The sequence below is a fragment of the Diadema setosum genome, chromosome 16, assembly GCF_964275005.1.
Source record: "Diadema setosum chromosome 16, eeDiaSeto1, whole genome shotgun sequence".
In the NCBI taxonomy this organism is placed as follows: Eukaryota; Metazoa; Echinodermata; class Echinoidea; order Diadematoida; family Diadematidae; genus Diadema; species Diadema setosum.
In genome coordinates this window covers 9,082,718-9,102,289 of record NC_092700.1, presented here as the reverse complement: position 1 = coordinate 9,102,289, position 19,572 = coordinate 9,082,718, and the positions used below count along the sequence as shown (strand labels likewise).

At 37.6% G+C, this 19,572-nt stretch overlaps 1 protein-coding gene and 1 long non-coding RNA gene across 2 annotated transcripts in view; one reads left to right on the top strand and one right to left on the bottom strand.

Moving 5' to 3' along the window:
• Positions 1-5,559: 5,559 nt before the first annotated feature.
• Positions 5,560-15,043, bottom strand: LOC140239478 (uncharacterized). The gene is made up of 4 exons (XR_011901989.1): positions 14,982-15,043; positions 11,025-11,156; positions 9,343-9,441; positions 5,560-8,705 (listed from the first exon to the last, which is right to left on the bottom strand). It is a non-coding gene; the product is annotated as an uncharacterized lncRNA (long non-coding RNA).
• Positions 15,044-16,030: 987 nt separating this feature from the next.
• LOC140240266 (NPC intracellular cholesterol transporter 1-like) overlaps positions 16,031-19,572 on the top strand; it is a 42,525-nt gene continuing 38,983 nt past the window's right edge. The window contains exon 1 of the mRNA XM_072320051.1: positions 16,031-16,129. Coding sequence (XP_072176152.1) covers positions 16,031-16,129 — 99 coding nt within the window. The remainder of the gene's footprint in view (positions 16,130-19,572) is intronic.

The following is a 19,572-nucleotide window of genomic DNA, read 5'->3' as shown; positions in this document are numbered from 1 at the left end:
TTCTCTGAATCGAAAACTGTTCAACCAATCTGCGATTGGTTTATATGACAGTAATTGAGCTTCTATTGCATTGGTTTATATCTACGATTGGTTTATATCTACAATAAGCCCCTAGCAACCATACATCACACTAAGAAAGCCACGCAGTTCGGCAAATTAAAAGTATGTATAAATTGCTATTGAAAATTTTCCCCAAAATATTATATTTTTTTGAAATCAGGTTAATTAACCTGTTGTCTTTGTATCCACTCATAATTTCGAGGGCACAGTTTAAAGGGGATGGCTACTAACTGATCAGTGGGAATCAGTGGGAATGCTGGAGGATGTTTGTTCCAATTCTTGTTGGATTCATTTAAGAGTACATTATATATCTATTGTTGTGTGAAAATTATTGGCTTCAGAATGGTCTCATATTCAAGTAATGTGCAGTTTAATGTTTCCAGGTTAGCATGCCTGGTCAGTGACGGGGCATTAATCTGCACATTACTTGAATATGAGACCGTTCTGAAGCAAATAATTTTCACACAACAGTAGATATATAATGTACTCTTAAATGAATCCCATAAGAATTGGAACAATCATCCCTCAGCATTCCCACTGATTCCCACTGATCGGTTACTAGCCATCCCCTAAACTGGTGGTGAGCCTTATTAATATGCAACTAATATAACTTGTTTTTGACAAATGCCTGCATGGTTACTGAGTAGTACATATTTATGTATATGTCATGTGCGGGACAGTTGGGACAACGTGTCCCATTTGGCCCTCATAATACCATTACATGTATTTGGAATTCATACAAAACAAGTTGAATCAAACAATATTTATTACCCAAATTCACAGTTGACGTACTCTGAAAATAAAATGCAAAGACCAATAAAGATAATGGAGATACAGCAGGCCTAAGTTTATATTTATTAACTACTGGGCATAATTTGTTCAGGAAACAAAAGTAGTTCAGATTTTCAAACATGTTGTTCAAACTTGTTTTGTTGAAATAAAGATCATTTTAAAGCATGTTTGACTGCATGTTTTCATTACCAATGTTTCATTACGCCTTCCAACTTTGACATTTCTATAGGATGTCCCACTTTACCCCTACCGTCCCCTTTCTCCCTTTTTTCGTTGTCCCACTTTACCCACGGGTGGGTCAACTTCTCCCCCAAAATAAGGTTTTTTTCTTTTAAGTAACTGCAGAACATTGAGAACAGTGCCACCCCAGCTCCCCTGCTTATGACTCTTTATGTAACCTACCATAATTATGAACCTTCATGCAAGCCCGAAAGGAAATGTAATCATCTCTTCTATAAAAAAAAAAAAAAAAAAAAAAAAAAAAAAATCCGGCGGCGAACTTGAAATAATGTCCCACTTCTAAAAAAAAAAAAGTTTTCAAAAAAAAAAAAAAAAAAAAAAAAAAACCCACAAAACTGTGCTTTGGGGTTTTAGCCCAAACTTTGCCATTATGTATGTACGTTCTAAAAACATCCGTTTTAGACGAAGACGTGCGGATTACTACTTTAAAATAAGTAGAGGAAACGTCCTGAAAACGTTATGCCGCATTGCTGGGAACCACTGTATCCTGTGTGTGGGCGCTCAGTTTGCATTGCAGACACGACATCGTACATAGAGTCAAGACAGTACACGGGCACAAACTTTTAGAGCGCCATCTGTCGTCACATCATAACTTGACTAAATACAAGTGTATACCACACTCACTGTCTTTTGAGTATAGACGTCTCGTGGTTGACGAACTCTACAAAAAATCCAATACTAGTACTGTTTAATTAGAATTTAAATATAATAAGTATTATCAGTCTTCGGGTATGATAAAATATCATCATTCACGAAATTTCCATGTCTTCTAAAAACAAACAAACAAACAAACAAACAAAAACAAAGAGAAATTCATTTTCCAGAAAATCCAGCCACTGTGTCTGAACTGTTTACATTTGAGAAAATTGAAAATTTCATTTGAGTCTGCGGCATGCAAATAAATCATGAGAAAAAACAAAACAAAATAAAACAAAACAAAACACCACTTTAGAACCTCTAAGAACTACACAATGCAATCTACATAAGATAGTAAGTGTACTGTGGGGTGAAATCATTGATAACCCTAGTATATACATCTATCAAATCTAAATTCCTCTCATACCTCTCGAATAATATAGGTCTATTAGCTTAGGTAAGCATGTTGATAACTGAGGGTTTTATTCCATGCAAAATATTTCTCCAAAAAGATTTTTTACAAAAAAGAAGAAAAAAAAGAAGAAGAAAACCAGAAATTGTGTGAAGAAAAAACAATTATTCTGTAGAAAGAGTAAAGACACTATGTTGCAAAGCATGATTTTTTATTTTCTTTTTACTTAATGGAGTATGCATTATCAGTTTGGGTCCTTGTAATATAGTATGGGACAAAATATTTTTGTTTGTTTGTTTGTGTTTTCTTTGTTTGTTTTTAAAGAAAATAAATATTTATAAGTCTGGCTTCCCGGAGAAGAGCGATGACGTCAAAGAAATGAAAGACTCCTGCGGACAGACGGATATTTCTGTTTACAATATCAGTATAGACACATTGGGGAAAGTTTGACAAAAATTGGACAATCCGTTCAAAAGTTATGATTTCATAATGTTTCTGCACACTCACTGCAGGATGAGAAGATTAGTGCAGTTTATGATACCATATGCGTAGCGCAATACAGTGTATAAAGAAAATATAAAGAGAATTCCACAAAATTTCTTTTTTTTGGGGGGGGGGGGGGGGGAGGGAGTACACATTCCCTCGACTTGTTATTGACGCATGTTAAGGGTAATATAATTCCCCCTGCAGGCCCTGCCTTCTGAACGAGGCAAGTCAAGTGCTCTTTTATTATGCAAGAAAAGTGAAATATGTTGAATTTGCTTTATATTTTCTTTATATCGTTGTACACACGGGCCTCACATGTTGTAGTCTTCTCTTCAAGCATTGGCAGCACAGAAATTTCAAAAATTCAAAACTTTTGAATGGATTATCCGAATTTCCACAAACTGAATTTCACCGATGTGTTCTACTAAATATTGCTGCATTTACCAATTCAATATGTATTTAAAGGTGAACTTAAAGGGTGTGTACAGTTCTGGTCGAGGTGAAGATTTAGCTTTTAACATTTTGCGAGATATTCAGAAACCACTCTATGAGATGTCAAAGAGCATGCAGTTCTAAGGGGATATCAAAAGTTGAAATGGCTGAGATATCCAAAAACATGGTGAAACATAGAGATCCTAATGAAGTTGTGGCATGTCGCCTTTTATTATTAGCACTTTCTTTTATATCTCAACCATTTGAGAACCAATTTTCATCAAATAAACGTTGAATCCTTCTTAAAATTACATGCTCTTTCATATTTCATTAAAGGCTTTTCATTATCTCACTTAGGAATGTTCAAAACATGAATCCCTACCTCAACCAACACTGTACAGTCCCTTTAACCTTTAAGTCCTTTTCCTTCCACCATTATCATACTAAAATACATGTTGAATAAGTGTTGACGGTGCTTCTAAACATCGTTCTTCTTCTTTTGGTTTTGGTCTTTGAACGAAGGCTCTATTTGACAAAGGGATAGAACCATTATGTGAAAAACATGAGAAACTATAAACAGGTCATTGAAAGCACGCTGTAAATAAAGAGAACATAATGAATTAAAAACGACCTAAAACAACAGTAGAGATATAGGGCCTACCATATTTTTATAGTCTTGTTGGATTGTTTGCATTTCTTGTTGTTTTAACCATTAAATATGGTACATCATACATTCATTCTCTTCTTCTAGATCTTTTTTTTTTAAATCAATTACTCTGTTCTCTATAGTTACTTTCAATGACCTAGTTGTTTGTAACATTAAATGTTTTGTCTACAATTAAGCGATTACAAACATATCGTTGAAAGTAATACCAGAGAAAAGAGTACATTGTATACATGTAAAAAAACAAACAAACAAACAAACAAACAAACTAAGAGAATGGTACAGATGTACCATATATCTACAAAGTCTTTTGGGAATGTCTGCATTTGTTGTTGTTGTTGTTGTTGTGTTTGACCATAAGAAGGAATGACCGACATGAAATAAGCATTATACTCCATGTCAAGGTTTGTGGATCACCACCTGAATATAGCTTTCCAACTTTGTTTCACAATCACACTCTCTCCTGCAGCAAGGCATGTAGTGTGTTGTATGACAACATCAATGCATTTTTGATTTCGTCTAGAGTTGCTCTTTCCTACAGTTATGAATGTTGGGCATGCTTCATACTTCTACTACACATATTACGATTATGATGCTGAATATTGTCTGTGAGTGTGGCTGAAAGTTAACCAGGCTTTCTCAGGACTCCATATGAAAATGATTGCATTTGAATCAGATACAATGTACTTATCAACTGATGGAATATGAATGCATGACGTAGGTATAGCTGCACTGTAATGTAAATTGCATGATGTAGGTATGGGAGAATACAGTACAATGTATAACATGTTCATTTGGTTAACAATTGTTTTGTGTGCACGATGTACATTGTATAGCAGCAGTTTGGAACATTTCCATCTGGTTATTGACTGTTCGGCTTGGCACACACAAGTACCTTCCTGGATTGAATATGTAATTGCATTCTTTGTCTAAAGTTGTCTTTTTTTAAAATGAAAACATGACAATGTAGATGCTCAGAACTTTCAAAATATATTTCTTGCAGTCAGTGACACTATGCTTTTATGAATAGAATATGAAGTTCTTTCTTTCATTCAAACAGGATAGAGTATTCATGAATAACAGAATTATGAATACTCTTAACATGTATCTTGTTTGAATGGAAGAAAAAATATACTGTACGAGCTGAAATTTTCGCGGTGATTTTATTTTCGCGAATCGCCTTCAAACCGCGAAAATAACAACACGCGATTAACTACGTTCAGTTAGACCCTCGTAACCGCGAAATTAAAACGCGAAAATGTCCTCCAAGTAACAAATTGCGAAAATATCTGTACGCGAAAATTTCAGCTCGTACAGTAGCCAGCTGTAGTTCTTGCATATTCTATTCTTAAAGGGACTGTACAGTACTGGTTGAGGTGGGGATTCATGTTTTGAGCATTCCTAAGTGAGATATGAAAAGCCTCTTGTGAAATATGAAAGAGCATGTAATTTTAAGAAGGATTCAACGTTTATTTGATGAAAATTGGTTTTTAAATGGCTGAGATATCCCCAAAAGTGCTAATAATAAAAGGCGACATGCCACAACTTTATTAGATCTCTTTGTTTCACCTTGTTTTTGGATATCTCAGCCATTTCAAAACCGATTTTCATCGAATAAACATTTGATACCCCTTAGAACTGCATGCTATTTGACATCTCATAGAGTGGTTTCTGAATATCTCGCAAAACATTAAAAGCTAAATCCTCACCTCGACCAGAACTGTACACACCCTTTAAATAGGGAAAGAGCAAGAAACTACAAATGATTCAATACACTTAGCTGTGGACACAACACAATTTCTACAAAGAACAACATCAACAATGCAATACTGTAACATGTTTGTCATTCATGCACTTGCAAAGGTACATTTTATTAAAATTTTCTCAACATTCTCAGATACCCTGTATGTTAAAGCACATTTCAATCTATCATTTCCTGAGAAACCAACTCAGACATCTGTATTTAATTTACATGTCCATGATACCAACATCTCAAATTCAATGTGCTACTGACAATTTGCAGAAAAACCACATTACTAAGACTAAACTGACTTATCATTGTACACTGCATGAATTTATCATTTTCCACATTTTAATTTTGAAAACACTCTTTAGAGCACCTAATTCTTTTTTAATGGTATTTATGTTGTAATAGATATGCCATTATCTATGACACAAGGACTTAAGACAGCTTGGTCAGCTGAAACTCATCTTTTCTTTTTTCTTTTAAAGCATGGGCTGTACAGTGTATATTTTCAGAATGCCCCACTCCGTAGAATCTGATATACATGTACTACCCATCAACAATACATGTACATTGTATATGTACAGCCTAAGAATTGTACTTGTACTAGTAGTACCCAATCTACCAGGGTACATGTACCGCAATTTGGCTTTTAGGTGTATGGCTGGGATGTGTATAGTTTCCCAAGTGCTCACTTCTCAATTTTTTTTTTTTTTTTTTTTTTTTTTTTTTTTTTTTTTTTTTTTTTTTATGTAATACCTGTGACGTGTCATAAGAACATAACCCTTTTAATACACTGTACTCATTAACTTCAGTCAGTTGAGGATGTGGTGCAGGAACAACATGCTAAACACTGAAACACTGGCCTATACTGGCCTCTGATATTCATGCAAATAATTGTTCATTATTTACTTTTAGCAGTTTACTATCACATAAACCAATACTCTACTGTCCTAGCTGAATAAACAGAATATTATTTCCTTTCTTTTTTATTAATAATTTTTTTTTTTGGGGGGGGGGGGCAAAAAGTATGGTGATCTATGACCTTACTATTTGAACTTCAGCTATCATTAAATCATAATATGTCATTCATTTCAACCCTTTCAGCCAAATCACATTACCATCAGATATTATAAGTGACCGTGCATCACAAAACCAACAAAAAGTTGCATGCACTGATTTTGTGTGAGGACTGAAAATAGGTAAAATGGGTCAACCTAGCCAATCTTTAATTTTCATATTTTCTGAAAGAGCAAGTCCTCTTCTACATTATGCTGAAGTCTAGGATCATAATACAAACAGGAAATTGTGTTTTTAGCAGTTTTTCTAGAACACTTTTTTGTAGAATAGTGTGATTAGGTGTGTCTTATAGAGTCCACTTTTCATTTCTGAAAACCCTGTACACACTCTTCACTTTCAACTCTAATAACTTTAGAAAGGATAATGCTACTGCTTTGAAAGTTGGCATTAATAATGGATGGAATGGTTTCAGCTTAATCTGATAATCCCTTCATTGTTGTTGCTGTGGTGGTTTACATCCTGTTTTTTGTCCCATACATTGTATACATTAGTTGTAGCTAGCACGGCTTGGTAAAGAATAAGTGCTTGAATAGACCCTGTACTTCAGAGCCTCTTTTTTCAGTTCACACTTTTCTGGAAGTGTGTGCTTTCTTTCCAATACATGTATTTAGATAGGTTAGGAGAGTCTATTTGAATTGAGTTATACATCATTTTAAAGCTTAGAGTCTGCTCTTTCAGAATCTGCTCTTACTTAAAAATCCATGTCTGGCGAATTTTTGTTGGTTTTGTGATGCAGGGTCACATAAGATGAAGTTCAGTGACCTTTATTCCTGGAGGGTATTGCTCCTATTCTAATGAGCACAACATTTCCTGTACCATACCCGGTTACAATATCAACAGAGGATACATTGGAACTATTTTTTTTTCTTCAATCAGGACAATGAGATGTAGGAAAGACAGACAGACAGACAGACAACCCCAAAGCATAATGCCTGTGGCATCATTCAGGGCAGAGGAATAAAAAAGAAAAAGAAAAACAAAAAGTTGACAAAAGGGGAAACCAGAAGAATGACTGCACTCTTGAGAAACAAAAAGAAGTTAAGCCTTCTATTATTACCAGTCATACTCTCATTTTCAATATAATGGGAAGTCACGTAACACTTGCTGTCTCATGTAGCAGTTCCACTTTCATTACAATCTTGTCCATCTTAACCTCTGCAGGATACATGTACCTGACTGTTTAATATCCTGATTACTAATTCTACGCATTGCATGGATCAGTCACAAGTCAGCACACTGTGCAGCTATCCCCTACAATTCCTCAAAATTGGCCAGATTTACCATAAAGACATGGGATGACCACTGTTTGGCAGTTGTGTACACCCTGGCATACCATGCACTCCCGCTATAATGGACACAATTCAAATAAAATTCCGGTTACAACGAAATAAAAATTCAGGCCCCAAAATTATCCACTCTATGTTTTTATATTGTTCATTTTTTCAGTTATAACAAAATTTCAGTACAGTGGACTCCTGTTATAACGAAGTCCTCGGGACTGGCAGTTTTCTTTCGTTATAACGAAATTTCGTTATAACCGAATGAATAAACAATAAAAATACAAAGAGTTGATAATGTTGCGGCCCTGAATTTTATTTCGTTGTAACCGGAATTTCGTTATAACCGTGTTCGTTATAACGGGAGTGCACTGTACAACGAAAGAAAACTGCCGGTCCCAAGGACTTTGTTATAACGGGAGTCCACTGCACTCACTTTGCATTTTGAGTTCTTGCTACCATTACAAATTCAATAAACCTTTCTCCTTTTCTTGACTTGTTCTCTGCTGAGAACCACACTGGTCAGTTTCAGACCATGCAAAATTGAGAAGTTGGCAGACTTGAAAATGTGCTGAACATCTGGGCCCATCTCGCCTCTACAATAAAACTCTTTACTTACAAGTTGTGTACTATTAACAAAGTGTTTGTAGCCAATGTAAACAGCATTTAGAGGTAGTAGTCTCGTAAGGGTCAAGCAATGTTTCAGGCACCAGCCACAACTTCAAATGACAAATCTGCCTCTAACAACACGTCTAGACAGGTCTGAAGCAAAGACTATCCCTCTCATGTGACCGGTTTTCGCTTGACGAAAGCTGATCTTCTGATTCCGGAGATAACCCTATGCCCAGGCACCTGACGCTTTCATTTCTTCATCTTTCTCATCTGTGGCCACAATAAAATAACAGGGATGAGAGGTGAAAAAAAAGGATGGAAAGAAGAAAGTGCATAAATATTCCAAGACAATACTCTCAAAAGAAGTAAACATTCACCCTAATGTAATATCATGTCTACAAATATGAACCTGTGATTGTGTTTTCTTTCCTCTTTTTTTTCTCTTTACAAACTGAACCTAAAATCCTAGTATCCAAAGTTCTAAATGACATGTCCCACATAATGTGACAAGTGACAGTGATGTTTGCGCGTATAAGAATTCAGTTATGATCTTGAGCAAGTCTGATTCAGGAGTTTTTATGCTGTACAGTGTAAGAACATAACTCAATGAAGAATTTTCCAAGGCAATACATATATAAAGGAAATAAACTGAATCAAATACACTTGTACAATAACAAAAGAGCAGAATGTTGCAAGAGTCACAACTGATAATCTTTCGTAATTTCAATTCATTTGAACAACTACACATGTAAACAAACAAACAAGCATGCATTACAAAAAACATTGGTTTTCTGCATTACTCGAATCAAAGAGTTGGAAAGAAATGAACATTAAGTCACCTGAGAGCAATTTTATGGCTCATTGGTAGCCTTTGCATTAAATCCCTGAAAAGAAATGTCAAACTCACTGCTCGTTGAAAACAATCCTTGTACACCTGGAACTCTTTTGCACAGTCACGGTGGCCAATATTGTCTCGACTCGAAGCACATCTTCCGTAAGACAGGGCCTACAAAAAATTTATTCAGAACACATACCGGTACATCTGAACAAACATGTCAAAAACAGGAAGTCTCGATCCTACATGTACTATTGGGTACCAGATGAAAACACAACATATGAAATTACTGGTGTGTAGAGTCCATACTGCTTTTTCTTAAATCTGTGATATGTTATATGATATGTGGAAACTTAGGTGGGAACATAATAAACAAAAATTGTTCTTCTTTCAGTTTAGTGTAAGAAACCATAAGTTAGTAACTAAAGTACAAATCAACTATCACTGCACAAAAAAGAGCAACTCTGAAGTAGGAAGAGGGGTATAATGTACTACAAAAAAAAAAAATCTTTTTTCACCTTTTCCCTTGTAAGTACCGTACATGTACACTGCACAACTTCACACTATGTTCAAAATGCCTGTAAGAAATAGTCATGGCCTAATGGATATTCCAATGACTTAGGCTGCACATAAATCTTCACCATGGCATAAAATAAAAGAATAAGAAGGTCAAGTTTGTATCCATAGTATAAAAATTTTTCTTGTATCACAGCTTTATTAAACCTACACATTTATGTAGCAAAGGATGACTGAATAAGAAGGGAATTACTTTTAAGTGTCTCTTTTTGCTATATCATTGAACAATACAATTGTACCACTACAGGGTTGCAGGATATTTTGGAGCACTGGACAAGAGGACGAGTTGTACAATGTAATTAGCACCACGAAGGTTGCAGAGCAGTGTTATTACTGTACAGGGTCAACATTTGAAAGACATAAATTTTATGCCTCAGAGTCTACTTCTTTCAATTATGTCAGATCTTGAAGAAACTTCTCTTTGTTTGCCTTTGCATCTACTGAAGTCACTTGAACCAGCTTAATTATGTACCTATCAGGCTATAGGCACAAAAAAAGATGATAATTAATATTATATTGTACTTTCAAAGCACAGAAGAGAACTGTAAAAGAATTATAAAACAATCATGCAAAATTGAAGACAGACTTGTACCGTGGCCCTGGTAGCATACACTTGTATTATATACACTTTTTGTATATATATATATATATATATATATATATATATAATATTTCATTTTATTTTTTAATGACAGTCTATAAAATTTGTACAACACTGTATCTTGAAATTGGTACATTAAAGGGACTGTACAGTTCTGGGTGAGGTGAGGATTTAGCTTTTAGCGTTTTGCGAGATATTCAGAAACCACTCTATGAGATGTCAAAGAGCATGCAATTCTAAGGGGTCTCAAAAGTTTATTTGATGAAAATCGGTTTTGAAATGACCGAGATATCCAAAAAACAAGGTGAAAAAAGAGATCCTAATAAAAGGTGTGGCACGTCGCCTTTTATTACTACCACTTTTTTGGATATCTCAGCCATTTGAAAACCAATTTTCATCAAATAAACATTGAATCCTTCTTAAAATTACATGCTCTTTCATATTTCATCAGAGGTTTCTCATTATCTCACTTTGGAATGTTATAATTAAACCTGAATCTCCACCTCAGCCAGTTACTGTACAGTCCCTAATTTACCCAGCACTTTGAGAAAAATTGCCTTCTCCATCTGAATCTCACCTGTGATGAACACTCCGCAAGTGCGACTGGAAAATATGCCATGCGCTGCCTGGCTCGCTGCACACTGCTACTGTTCATGACCGAAGTAGATTTCAATGTATCCAGTACGCTGACTGCTTCTTGAGTTTATCTCTGTGAAAAAGAAAAGCAAAGAGAATGAGGCTATTTTGTTGTGACTGAATTGACAATGGTGACACGCGTACTAGAAACTACATATTAGAAAGACGACAGACAACTCCATGTACTGCAGTAGTCGAGCCTTCTCCAGCCTGAATATCACTTACAAGTTGCATGGACATGTACACCGGAGGTTGCCAAGAGCGTGATATATTTAGGAGTAATGCTATGCCCAGACCTCAACTGGATAGAGCACATCACCAGTATACTTATGTTCCAAAGCTAACAAGACCCTGGGCTTTGTGAGACACAACCTCAAGATCTCTTCCACGAAGATTAACCCATTGGGGACGGACTGATTTTACTACAACACGCATTTCCCATAGATCCCTGCATGAGTATACTCGGGACTCGTCCTCAACGGGTTTGAAGAGACAGCATACAAGACTTAATGTCAGACCAGTAATGAAAGTATGACACCACCGTCTGGGATCCCCACACCCAGCAGGCCATCAACATGTTGAAGGCAGTCCAACGACATGCAGCTCGCTTCATCACGAGACGATACCGTAACACCTCAAGTGTATCGGCCATGATTGACTAAGTGCAGTGGCCATCACTCGGGGAGTGACGCTGTACTGCCCACCTCACCATATGTGTACAAGATCTATCATGGTCTTGCCTGCGTGGGAAATATAAAAAAAAAAAAACAGCTCCACCCACTTCCATCAAGACAAAGAAGGGGCCAAAATCAACAATTCGTCATCCCACAATGCCGTACACATTACCATCGACTCTGAAAGCCTCAAGACCAGAGCAGCTGATCATCAGCACACTAAATGTTTATTTTTGCTTATTAACTGCATTCTTTTTTTAAATGAAATGAAATTTATTTAACTTCCACATACACAACTGAAGATGGTCTAGACTATATTATAGTGGACATTAGACTAGATATCTAAGCAGAATACAATTATACATGTACTTTGTTACCGGTACTTTTTCAAGTTTATTGAAATTGTGTTCTTTATTTGCAATTATCAATTATCATAAAAAATCATTAAAAATTTCTGCAACTTAGCAGGGTGCACTGCCGACCTCTCTACAAAAGTGACAGAATAATAAACTTGTTGATTGTGGTCGCTATTTAAACCTGGAAGAAGTAGAAGAAGAAGAGTTGAGCCGAGCAGCACAGCATGCTATATGCTAGCACAGACCACAGTCAGTCAGTACGTCAGTCATGGGTATCAACACTGCGGTGCTCCTTGAGCTCCTTGAGCTGTCTCTTAAGCCTCATATTGAACGTCAGCTCTATATTAGCAACATCCCAGATGAACTTCAGTTTGGATTTAGGAAAGGATTCTCTTGCTCTCTCACATCCATTTCACTCGAGCTTGTTATTGAATTGAATACCATTCGTAAACAACCAACATACTATTACTAAGTAGCTCTTCTCGATGCGGAAAAGGCTTTCGACACTGTCTGGCATAGGGGTCTTTTTTGTAAGCTGAAGTCTTCGAAGCTAGAACCGTGTATTCTGGATATGTTGCAATCAATGTACAACGGCTTAGAAAGCAAAGTATTCTCGAAGGGTAAGGTCAGCAACCCGATCCCTGTCACCCAAGGTGTAAGACAAGGCGGGGTCTTGTCTCCATTACTTTACACTACATTCGTTGATGACTTGATAAAGGAGCTAAGAGAGAAGAATCTTGGATGCTCAATAGACGGCCGTTTCTCGGGTGTGGTGGTTCTTGCTGATGATGTAGCACTCATCGCTAACTCTCCAGATCAGCCGCAACAGATGTTAGAAGTCACCTTCAACCACGCGGAGTATTGGCATTACAAAATTAATCCCTCCAAAAGTGCAGTGATAGCTATCAACAATGCTAAGCAACCTACGAGATCATCTTGGTGTGTCAATGGATTCATTGTTGAGGAGAAATCCAGTCATCCTCATCTTGGGGTCATTAAATCAGGCTCACGGTATGATCCTACAGACAACATCACTGGAACTGGTCTCCGTACTTTTTATGCCTTGACTGGCTCCGGAGCTTATACGGGAGGGCTAATTCCGACACTTGTATCCCAGTTATGGAGGATTTTTTGTATCCCGAGAATGTTGCATGGCTCATTGACCACTAAATTCACAAAATTGATGCTGCAGAAGTTGGATGGGGCACAGTCCCATCTCTTCAAGCAAGTACTTGGAGTGCCAAAATCAGCTGCTGACGAGATAGTCTATCTGCTCACCAACCTCTTGCCTCTCTCTGCCCAGATACTAGTAGATCTTGACAAATTGTTGCTTCTAGGCCAACTCGCCAGCCTTGACCATAGGTATAGCCGTTATGAGTTCAGAACATTTTTAGCAGCTCTCAAAGCTCGTACACCTACGGTTCAAGTCCTACAAGAGACTGCGTTGAAATATAATCTTCCAGATCTACATAGCATTGTCTCGATCTACACCACTCCCGTACTCAACTTGGAAGAGGTTGACTAAATACAGAGTCTATCAGGCTGTAAGACATCTTACCATACAAGGAATTCGCTCCAAGTCGTCTCTCAAGTTCTGGAAAGATAACGTTCCACCCTCTGCTAATCTCCTATAACCGAAGAACCCCCCGTCTCCTATCATCCGTCATGCTTTAATAATTAGAGCCCAACTTCTGTCATCCACATACTTGACACAACGTCGTCTCTACATACTTAGAAAGTCTTCCATATGTACTTGCCCCCTATGTGAATCTGAGGATGAGACAGTGGAACACTATGTTGGATCTTGTCCCAGTCTTGTTCATCTCCGTCAAGAGTTCATAAGATGCAGAGTCAAGGAATGTCTTGTTGATCACCCGAACTGTCTGGACTTGTATGACACTGATTACCCACTGCAATTTTCTCGCGCTGCCTTATTAAAGGACAAGTTCACCTTCATAAACAAAGGATTGAGAGAATGCAACAATATTAGTAGAACACACCAGTGAAAGTTTGAGGAAAATTGGACAATCGATGCAAAAGTTATGAATTTTTAAAATTTTTGTGTTGGAACCGCTGGATGAGGAGACTATTACAGCTTGTGAGTCATATGCGTACAACAGTATAAAGAAAATGTAAAGAAAATTCAACATATTTTCACTTTTTTCGCATAATAAAAGAGCACTTGACTTGCCTCTTTCTAAAGGCAGGGGGAATAATATTACCCATAACATTTGTCGGTAACGAGTCGGGGGAACGAGTACTTTTTTCAAAAGATGAAATTTTGTGAAATTCTCTTTATATTTTTGTGAAATTTTTGTGAAATTCTCTTTATTTTGTTGTACGCATGTGACATCTAAGTTATTAACACACTGCAGTAGTCTTCTCATCCAGCGGTTACTGCACAAAAACTTCAAAAATTCATAACTTTTGAACGGATTGTCCGATTTTCCTCAAACTTTCAATGCTGTGTTCTACTAATATTGCTACCTTCTCTCAATCCTTATGTTTATGAAGGTGAACTTGTCCTTTAACCTTTCAACCTTGCCTGCCATCTGTAATCCAAAATAGCCTGCTTCTTCTATCCCTCTTCTTTCTTCATAAAATTCATACTTGCCGTTCTACTTATGTTTAATACCATTATCTTATCTTGCTGGATTTGCATATCTGGATTCCAGGAATCTCCAAAATAGTGGAGGGATCAGCTAAGAGAGAGAGGTGCTCTACTGCAACCGAAACCCGGTACCCACCTGCCTGGTTCAGTCGGTAGAAGAAGCAAGTAAGTTAGTCATTAGATGATCTCGAACGACTAGCTACTAGAATCTAGTAACGTTAGAGTCAAAACAAAAGCCGTAAGAATGCTCCACATACCGGACGCAGACGAAGGTGTAGCAGCGTCTGGTACAAAATGTCCAACCTCGTGCAGTGGCGGTAGGGCCTACAGTGACTGCGATCGGTGGTAACAACTGAACACGTACGGCGCTAGCGTCCGCGCCTAGCCTCCCCAGCTCCGCGAGCTCCCCGGGCGGGTGGTGTGCCGGCGATAGGCCGATGATTCGGTACCGAAATTTACCCAGCTAGCTAGCTAGGCATTACGAGTGCAGTGACGAGTAGTGGCAACGTTTGGTAAAAACAAAACCGAAAACAACATAGAAAGAGTCACATGAGAACGTTTTACGAAAAAGTGGGCGAGGCATAACGAACCAAATATGGTCATAGGTCGTGACATCATAAAATATTTACTTAGCCAATTTTAAATTGTAAGATAGGAATGAGTGATAATTTTTTTTTTTTGCTTTAATTGAGACATTATATAGCTTAATTTAAGTTTTATTATAAATTTTTATGGATTTTAAATTATATATTTATTTTTATTTTGAAAAGATTTTGCTGTACATTGCCAATTTATGATATAAATCAGTAAGACTATGGAAGATCTTATTACCGGTAATGGGGGGTTTGTCATCTCCACTATCATGCGATCAACCATCCCAGTTATCAATAAGCTTATTGTATGTAACCATCGACCACACACTCCGTACTCGGTTTGCTTGACTGCTCTTATCTCATGCATGTGATATGTGACGCCCGACGACTGTCCTGTCCATGTCATGTCCAACCCAGTCTACTACCTTTGCTATTCGATTACTTATATGTGCGCTTCATCGTCGGGTCAGTCGGTCGATACGTCAACGTGTGAAGAGTAGGGTAGGCATTAATTGAACCGGTGTCGTCGCGTCGATGACTGTTTTGTATGTGATATTTGATAGTAAAGCTAATATCCTGAAAAACTACCCGATCATTTGAAGGCATACGAGTCCTAGACATAGGCTTGTATACTAACGTGAGTTGGAAAGCGTGATCTTGCCCCTATCTATCGAACTGTCTCTCTCGATCCGAGAGAGGTATTCCGAGGAGCGATGGCTTCTCAGCGACAGACGTACATACTGCTTCTGTTGGCGATCGTATGTTTCACCATGAACGCTGCTGCTGACGGCGAAGTCAGTGCAGCGATGAGTGTGAGTATCATTTTTTTTTTCTCTTTTTTTTTTTGTAGTGCAGAACTAGGAATTGTCTATAATAATAAAAAATGAAAATTATACGAGTAGAACTACTGTGGAGTAGGCTAAAACTTGTATTAATTATTAGAGAGGTCTCTACACTCAAGTAAATTTACAAATATACAACAATGCTGTGTGTGACTCAGTGTTACTGTGCAACTGTGAGTGCGAGTGTGACTGGGTTCGTATTCCTGAATCCTCAGCTTACCACACGCTTACACTAAATTTATACAGGTATGGTTGAGGGGTCTAGATATTGCGCACGAAAATTTGTGATGCTCTTATTTAATAGAAATTATTCCACAATCGTACCTGAATTTCTCAATAAATATCACGAAAATGCAGAAAAATCACCTCCCAGAATCTCCTGATGATATGATGACGGAGTAGTGCGCTGTTGCCGTTTGTACAAATGTGTATGTCGGACTTAATTTTATGCGTTCAATTTCTCGGGGTATGTAAAGGTCGCGCAGCTGCCCTATGTATGTAGTTTCACGCGTGAAAGTGTCTGCCCCTCTCTGTGGCTGTAACGTGCTTCACCTTGCTTTCGTAGAATATTATAAACGATCAATCGAACAAATTACGAATTCTATCAGCCACACGTCTAGGCTACAACATCCTTAAAAAAGATTTTAAGCTAAGGTAGTACCTAGGTATTAAAATTGCAAGGTGAAAAATTGGAAATTTAGTGAAAAATTTGTTCGAAATCAAAATTTCTTACCTGCTTCCTTCTCATGTTCAGCGGTTGTCAGGTATGTTTATTCCATGGGCGTATCGGCAAATTTTGCGCTTAGTCCTACGCGTGATATTGCTTGCTAAACGCAGTTACGCTATGCGCGACCATTAAGTCCCTGCGCGAGATCTAGTACCCTTACTATACTAAGTAGACAGAGAGATCCGTCTGATCGGAGGAGTCTTTTATTTTGTGACGTTATCAAAGCTAGACACGGTCTCCGCGGAACATATCCCCAACGACCAGATACAGACCGATCTTTACATTTTATTTGGTCAAGCTTAATAGATCTACATCACACTAGGCTGTTGAGTGTTGTACTTGTACTTGTAGTGCAGTGTCCTTTTACATATTTTAGGCTTTATTTGAATTCATAGAATGGTCTAGTCTATGGGTACATGTCAATCAATGAATATAGACAGTCCAAACCATCAAGTAAGTTAAAGAAAGTACATTTGTACATAAACTCTATCGTACATATATCGTATACACAGTAGAGTCTAGGTTTTAGACTCTTTTTTTTTTTTTTTTTTTAAGAAACGGTGGTCTAACCGGCATATCTGCGTATACCTGCAGTGGGATAGGACATTGCATTGTTGTACATCGTGTAGAAATTATCTAGTGTTCTACATTGTATAATGATGTAAACTGGGGCGCTGTATTTACATGGCAGTAACAGCACGTGTTGTGGTCACTGGTGGCTAGTGGTGCGGTTAGCTTTAATAGCCTGTACATGGTACTTTGTAGGTAGATACTGTGTAGTGGTCTATATTAAGCTTTTTATATTTTCTCAAGGGTGTAATTTTGCGAATTTAGCAAATCACAGTTGGATCGCATATTTCACAACATGCGAAAATGTGGCCACATGTGAGAGTGTAACAAAAATAACATGTTGTGATGTCTGTGATCGATTTCATTCAGCTGTATAGTGCTGAAATGACAGCTTTATCTCAGCATCAGGGTGGAGGCTAGGGCCTGCATGTACAATTGTACATGTACTGTAGATCTCCCTAGTTGGCGACCTGGTAGTAACTTTAGTCTCCCTAATCTCCGCAACGTCTCCAGGAATGTAACCGACTCTCGAGAGAATCAAATATAAAGGAAACTCTTTCCAGTCTCCATCTTGTGGCAGAGACAGCGCAGAGACGTCTCCATGATGTCTTCATGGTGTCTTCAATTTTGAACCAAGTCGTGGAGATGAATTTTTATCTATGAGGTCGCTAATGGACGTCTTTGTGACTTCACGGAGACCCATTGGCGACCTACTGGAGATGTCACAGATATGACTTCATGACTGAGAAGACATCTCAGATATTGTACAAAACAGTCTGAAAAGTGAATAAAGTCTGTGTCGTTTACAGCCCATGAGTTGCAATATGTACAATATGTACATGATACTTGTATGTTATAAAATGAGGATAACTGAACGAAGCTGACTTCAAAATAATCTAAAGATTTCACCTGCAGAATCATGCGTAGTATACACAAAATAGTTTAAGATGAAAACTTTTTATCATAGGGTTTTATGCTCTTTACAGCACTTTTCTTTTAGGGGAAAGTGACCACAAGCTGTGCATGGAATACTAATCAAAATTTCAAAGAGCAATGAATATCCCATGTACAGGTGTATAGCAGAACCTGTGTGAAAGGGATTAAATTCATTGAACAGCATGGCACAGACCTACTACAGGTACAACATTTGAACATGTGACTCAGACTGCTGAAGACTGCAGGCTTGTTTCCACAGTGCTCAGAGTCCAGATGTTTTATAGTCTGATCTATGCATGAGATGGAAGCTGGAGCGAGTTAATAACAAAAACCACGCAGGAAACGATCTAGGCCTTCCCACAGGGAAGTTGTCATCATGTGAGCAGATATTGAATAACGACAATTACAATCTACACCGACCCGACCTGATGTAATCAGTTGTACATCCATTTGCTGAAGAGGAGGAAAGAGAAAGGGAAAACAGAAAGAAATGGGTGGCTTCTTCAAAGATGTTTTTCCAGACAATCTACTGCTCTTATGACAGGATGTCAAGGAACTAAAAATAATTTCTGCTCTGTGCTTCGTGCCAAGTGCCACAGCCAGCCATTTTCACAGAAGTTTAGAAATCCATTGCAACATAAGTTGCATCATTCCAATACACTATTTGGTCACACATTAAATTCAATTCCTTCTTTATTTGACTTTTCATCTCATTCACGTGACACTGTCTGAATGCACATAATATGTAATATTATGTAATAATATGATATGCTGATATTATACACTGTATATTTTAACACGTATAGCAACAGCTGTATTGGTATTTTTGATGGTCCCCCCCCCCCCATGTTATGCAATATGGCTTTGTACATACTATACACTTTGTACATGTAGTTGATAAAGAAAAGGAGAACATTGTCCGGATTATTTTGAATAAGGAAAGCCAAATAAATACACAAACTGTAGGTTGTTTTACACATCATGCAGTATACACTATGGACATTTTACAACAGCATCAGCACTGGTGAACATTCAGGTGCACGGGGATGTTTGCTCATCACGCTAAAGTATACACACTGATCTGCTATGTGTGCCACTATTTCTCAGTCACAATGTTTAACCGTTTAGTCAGCATACCGTAAATGTTTATGAGTGCTTAATATACTGACCTTTGCATGAG